The sequence below is a fragment of the Hevea brasiliensis genome, chromosome 8 (assembly GCF_030052815.1).
Source record: "Hevea brasiliensis isolate MT/VB/25A 57/8 chromosome 8, ASM3005281v1, whole genome shotgun sequence".
NCBI lineage: Eukaryota > Viridiplantae > Streptophyta > Magnoliopsida > Malpighiales > Euphorbiaceae > Hevea > Hevea brasiliensis.
Window position 1 is genome coordinate 7,492,756 of NC_079500.1, and position 6,761 is coordinate 7,499,516.

General features: G+C 33.1%; 1 protein-coding gene across 1 annotated transcript; it reads right to left on the minus strand.

Annotated features, from left to right (window-relative positions):
• Window positions 1-1,414: 1,414 nt before the first annotated feature.
• Window positions 1,415-6,348, minus strand: LOC110652322 (probable disease resistance protein At4g27220). Its single transcript, XM_058151157.1, has 4 exons — window positions 5,952-6,348; window positions 5,617-5,824; window positions 4,445-4,536; window positions 1,415-4,211 (listed from the first exon to the last, which is right to left on the minus strand). The coding sequence occupies exons 1-4, from the start codon at window positions 5,965-5,967 to the stop codon at window positions 1,666-1,668; spliced, it is 2,862 nt and encodes a 953-aa protein (XP_058007140.1). The 5' UTR covers window positions 5,968-6,348; the 3' UTR covers window positions 1,415-1,665.
• Between the last annotated feature and the right edge of the window lie 413 nt (window positions 6,349-6,761).

Sequence of the window (6,761 nt, forward strand, 5' to 3'; positions counted from 1 at the left end):
CGGGTACATAAACGCAGTTAGGCTTGGGAGGAGCTGAGGGGTGTCATGCACTTATTAATTAGAAAAAAAAAAAAAATTAAATGAGTCTATATACTTTAAATAAGTTCAAAATTAAATTTTGAGCCAAATGAAGATTGAATTTTTAATTAAGGCTTAATAGACTTGAAAAAAAATATATATATATATTATTTTATATTTTAAATTTTAAAAATAATTATTGTCCATTCATCATTCTTCAATTTCTTTTTTTTTTTTTTTAATTAAAAATAATAAATAATTTTTAATATATAAAATTAGAAAAATAATATTTTATCATATGCTATTGGCTTATTATTTTGTCAATAAAATAAAAAAAAAATCAATATTTTATAATTTTTTTTTACAATTAGGAGCGAAAGTGACTTTCGTTTGTGTGAAAGCCACATACTTAAAGCAGTTTCCATCTATAATGTCATTCATATGAATTTTTACTTCTATAATTGTGAAACCCATTATTGAAAGGGACTCCATTTGAGTCCTTTTCTTATTATTTAACATAATTTTATAAAAATTGATGTACTAAATAGTTAATTGATATGACATGTTTATGCTTAAATATATGGTAGATGAAAAGAGCATTTTGGTTTTCATCCTCTCTCTTTGGATTTTAGTTAATTACCTACACTCAAAATGTGGACTTTCACATTAGAAAGGGCAAGAAGAAATGGGATTAGTTTGCTTCTTCATTTAAATTAGTAGGCATTTTGGTTCAATACATCTCACATAAGTTCCCGTAGTCATTCAATTTCTTGTGAAGCTTGCAGGGATTCACAGATACAGATATAGGTAAATGTATTGAATCAAATTCATCTTCCTTTTAAATATTTCTGATATGTAATGATTTCCCAGAAATCATTTTTGCAGGTTCTCACTTCTCATCAAGTTTTCCTGATGATTACTCTTGGTGCTGGTGAAATTATAGCTATAGCAATTGCTGGTGCAACATTTTTGTATCAGGTTGGTAAAGATGCCTTGAGATGTGTCAAAAAAGAAGCTTCTTATTCAAGGAATCTGAAGGAGAATTTTGAAGCCTTACGAGGGGAACTTAACTTCCTTCTTGGTTTTAAAAGTGATATTGAGCGTAGGATCCGTAAACGGCGAGGAAAGTACAGGCAAATCTACAACAGATGGAATAGCCAAGTGCAAGAGATTGAAGACAAAGCAAAATCCTGTCTAGAAAAATATGAACACGTCAGAAAATGCCGTGTTTTTCACAGATCCATGCTCAGCAAAAAAATGGTTAGGTTGTGTACGAAAGTTATTGAGCTTAAAAGGGAGGGTAAAGATTTAGCAAGATTGCTTTCTATCTAGTTGCAGCTCTTCTGCTAAAGATTTTCCATTATTTCATTACTATACTATCAGGAAAGAATGTAGCTAGCAGCAACTTTGCGGTGGTTTTTTAATTCTATTCGTGAGTTCAATAACTATATTATGTATGTTTATAAGTTCTGCATATATGGAATGCTAATTCTCAACTGCAACAATGCCTCTATTCCAACAAGACTATAGCCATTCAATAACATACATCAACAGGAACAAATATGTCATCCCAAGAATCCTTTGTGCTTTCCCACTTCAATGACTTCCACCAGCTAGACTCGCCCATGATCTTCCTTAGATTTCCATTTAAAGCTTTATCAAGAATAGGTAGCTTTTTGAGATTGGGGCAATAACAAACACCAAACACTCGGAGAATCCAACCAGTCTAGGCAAGTAATGGAGAGATACCTTCTTTAACCTTGGGAAGATTTGTACATCCTCGCATTTATAGCAGGCCACTAAGTTTATGATTTCAGGGCAATCATCAACTGTGAGCTCTTCTAGACATATGAGAGTTCTAAGCAATTCCGAAGTGAAAATGGTGGTTAACTGTGGACATGCGCGCAGAGTCAAGAATTTCAGAACAAATAAGCCACTATCATGCAATGGTCCCTCCCATATGCTTCTTAAATTCTTCATATAGTATATGTGCAGATATTCCAGTGCTAAATCACCAAGTCTGGCTTCTATTTGATCTCCATCTATAATTGCTTGAAGCTCATTGCATTCCCCCACCACACAACATTTTAGTTGCTTCAGATTTCCATATCCAAATTCAGATAATTTTCTAATAGTCACATGGCGATCTAAGAAAATTGCAGTTGCATGTCTAAGTGCCTGCTTGATATCTCCAGGGATTGCTGTACCATTTACATACTTCAAGCACCTAGCATATCGTTCCAACTCGAACTCAATATCGCTAGGGAGTCGAGATATGATGCGCTTGACCCTACAACCAACAGTAAATCTGAAATGTGACAATGGTGGATCTGCCATAACAGCATCATACCACTTGAAATATCTCAGAAGTTCTACCCTAGGAAAGTAGAATTTAAGTGTGTTTAGCACTGGTAAGTGACAAACTTCAGAAACAACATCCTCCACACATGCATTCCACCATTCATCATCAGGACTCGCGTCGATGCTTAATTCTTCTAACTGTGATAAAGCAGATATCATACCACAAGGAATCAAAGGATTTGACTGTTTTGATCTTCTATGATTCATAGGCTCACAGAATGACACTTCCAAGCATGTCAGATTTGTTAATCGTTCAATTTCCTTAGGCAGATCCATGATCTCTGTCCCTTGAAGATCAAGTACCTCAAGATGCTTCAGCTCTCCAACACTAGGAGACAATGCCATAAGCAGTTCACAATTATTTAAATAGAGCCTTCTAAGGCTCACCAACTTGAATACAGATTCTGGCAAAGACTTGATGCGAGTTCTGGACAGGTTCAGGATTTTTAGAGCAGGCATATGATGGAAAAATGATGGAGGTATCTCTCTTAATTTGCAATTTCTTTGGAGGAACAATGCTTCTAGTATGAGGCATCTTGGATTCTCTGGCAACACCGATAGTTCATTATCCATCAAGTAAATAACTTTCGAGCTCTCCCATTCCTCAACCTTTGGTGTCTCAGTCAATCTCATACCTCCTTGCATCAGAAACAATCTCCCCTCCTCTGGTAAGATGATATGATCTACTAATATATGTCGATACGTCTCCTCCAGCTCAACAAATTGACTGCCAGAAGTTCTCCTCAGTAGATTGGCACTTGTCAGCGTGTCCAGAATTTGATTGCCTTTATGATGGTTATCTATTAGACCATCTGCAATCCAGCTATCTATCAACAATGCTACTTTAAACACTTGATTCTGAAAAAGCTGCACACAATTTCTTAAGCATTTTCTAGTTATGTCATCAGGTAGACATTCATAGCTGAATTTTAATGCATTAATCATGATAATTTCTAATTTGTCTTGATGAGATATCACCCATACAGGTTCCTTGCTTAATGTTTCAAGCACATTGTTCCAGATACGAATATCACAAGCATCTTTTAATGCCCTTGCAACTAGGATGATGGCATGTGAACAGTGGCAACACATCTCAACTATTCTTCTTGCTAGTGGTTGAACGCTGGGAGAAGAATCCACAATTTCACCAACATTCTGGCAAAACAATTCCCAGGACAATAAATCTTCTAGTCTTACCTTCCAGTCCACTGCCATCTGATCGCATATCTGCTCTAATCTAGTTGTCAAAATTATCTTGCAACCATTTTCAGGGGTTGGCTTAGGGATTCCCATCATTTCTAGATTTATGAACTCACAAACATCATCCAAAATTAATAAGAACTTCTTGCAATTTAGCAAATTGAACAGTCCCTGTGAGTTTATATGCTCATTATGATCAATCTTTCTAGAAGCTAATTGTCTCAAGATCTCCTGCTGCACCTGGATCATGCGCCAAACCATGGAAACCTTAACCCAAATAACACTTTCAAAAAATCTCCTTACCATAGGCTGATCCCTCAGGGTTTCTAACAAAGTTGATTTTCCAATCCCTGCTCTTCCATAAATCCCAATCTTACCTATATCTGAATTTCCCATGCTTCCCATGATTATGTTCAGGCTACGATCAAATTTCATATCTTTTTCTATAATAGCTTCAAGTAATGTCTCAGATGGAGCAATGCATATTGGTTTCTGTTTATTCTCTAGTTCTGCTCTTGGGTGTGTTGCTTTGGTCCAACATTGATCCCTAACTTCAGTTATTCCCTCAAAAATGGTTCTTGTGTCAAATTTCTTGCCCAGCTTAGATTTAATCCTTGCCATTCTCACTGAAGCTGTGAACAAATAGAAACGAAAAAATTTTGGATTAATAGCAGTCCAGAATTCCACTAAAGCCAATGAATCATTTATCAAGGGAGAAAGAAAATGATGCAGTGAAATGAGTCAGTCTTCAAATACTACAACTGGCATATATATTCAAATTAAACTGCTGCACCCTAGATCACTTCATGCTACATCATGATTAGGATAAGATATTGGTTTTAGTCTTGAAGCTGCATCATGATACCTGGATCACTAGGATTGATCTGTATTCGGTCACTGGTTTCATCTTTAGCCATTTGGCGTAGCCGGCATTCCTTGCTACAGAATGAATCTCCTCTGCAAAAATTTCACGTTACAGAAAAGCATGTGAAAGAATCTAATACATTGCTCCATTTTCGTTTCAGGGTTAGCTTCACACAATCTACCATGAGGCCACTAATTAAGCAATAATTAAATATTTGATTTTTAGAAAATATAACCAACCAAACAAAGCCTTAATTATTGTATTATAGGGATTAATCGTATAATGAGACATATTTAATTTATAGTAATTCATTTAAATTTAATCTCACAAATAGAACTTCTAATAATAGTCATTTAAAAGCTAAAACTCAATCCAATACTATTATTTTCTTAGTTAATTATACAGCATACTGATGAAATGTCAAATTACAAATTTATGATGATTTACATATTTATGGTTCAAAAATAAAAATCAACAAAATATTTATTTATTAAGAACATTTATATTTAATAAAATTATAAAAGAATATAGTAATTCAATTTGATTTGGTTAAGCTTCTATTTTATAAATTTCAAACCACAAGTAATTAAATAAAGGGAAATTTACGATTTGGTCTGATTTTGGAAAATTAATTATTTAATCCCTAGGTTTTACGCTATATTTCACTTTAGTCTCTTAATTTTGAGAAGTTAATTATTTTGTCCTTTTACTTTTACTATATAGAAAAATTTAATTCCTATAATTTTAATATATAAAACAATTAAGTCTTCCTATCAATGGATGAAATTATTATAAATATTAAAATTATTATAAAAATTAAAATTATAGGAACTAATTATAAATATTAAAATTATTATAAATATTAAAATTAAATAGACTAAATTATTTTATGTATTAAATTATAAGAACTAAAGTGTAATACAGTATAAAACCTAAAAATTTAAGGACTAAAATATAATATATTACAAAATTCAGGAACCAAATTGTAAATTTTCCTTGAATAAATCTACTTGGTTAATGAATTTTTTTAAAAATATTCTTTGAATATTTCTTTTTTGATTTTTCCATGCCCATAAGATGTTTGATATAAGATAAAACTCCAATGGAAATTAGAAGGAAGAATTTGAACAGGAGCTTCGATCAATTGGAGAGATAAAAGAGTGACGACTAACCTGTACATGAATATGTCTCTGTGATCACCCAAAGGTTCCTCGCAAAGAAAACAAGTTCCCCGAACATCAAAAAACGTCCTTCGAGATCTTGTACGTGAAACTGAAGATTTTGATGAGCTGCTCGGAAATAATACACTATTGCTACTCACCCAACCAAATGGCTGAGAGAGGAATGGCTGTTTCGTCCCTAAGATTTCAGCTTCCAAGTCTGCAACAAAAGTTAAGAAGGTTTGTATAGAACCATAAAATTTTTAAGATCAACCCACAAATTCAGTTGCTAAACAAATGAATAGCATTAAATAGCAAGCACATAGCTAAGAAGAAGCTTGATATACCTTGAAGTCCAGACATTTTGATGTTCTGGTAACGAAGAGCTCTTCGACAACTTTCTTTTTCCAATTTTTCAGCTTTTGCTGTTTGTTAAGGGTCGCAGGCTTTGAGCTCCTTTGCAGGCAGGCAAATTTAGAAAACTCACTCTTTATCTTACTCAAAAAGCTTTAGGGTACATAAAAACATCTCCAAAACATAAAAATAATAAATATGGCAAAACATTAAATTTAGAAACCATTTCAAATTCATACCTATTTGATTTTATTCTTTCTTTTCAGAAAATGGGATAGATAACTGAGAGATCTCATTGAGAGTTCAGCTGAGAGATCTCATTAAGAGTTCAGCTGTTCTTGGACTGTTCAAGGTAGACTTTTGTTTGGAAGAGATGAGAAATGAGCCAATGAGATAAAGAAGGAAAGAAGAAAAATTTTATTTCTCAATTTTTTTGGATGGGAAAAATAATATAAAAAAAGTATAATAATTATTTTTTAGAAATTTATTTAATTCCAAACCACACAAAATAACTTTTTTCTTTATTTTTTTTTATTTAATTTCCCTTAATTTCTCTTCTGTAATTAACATCCAAACAAGGGTTATGGACAGTAACAAGGGTTAAAAGACAAGAAATAAAATAAAAGTTAATCTTTCTCGGATAAATTTCAAGGGAAAAACGAAAGGGCGGAACAATGGTGAATGAAGAACAACCCAAGAAGAAGAGAAAAAAAAAAAATACAGACTGCTTTCTCTGCTTCACAGGTAAAATGATTGGCTATATTCCAACGAGGTGATTGTTTTCGAACCTTACCCTCTGTTTG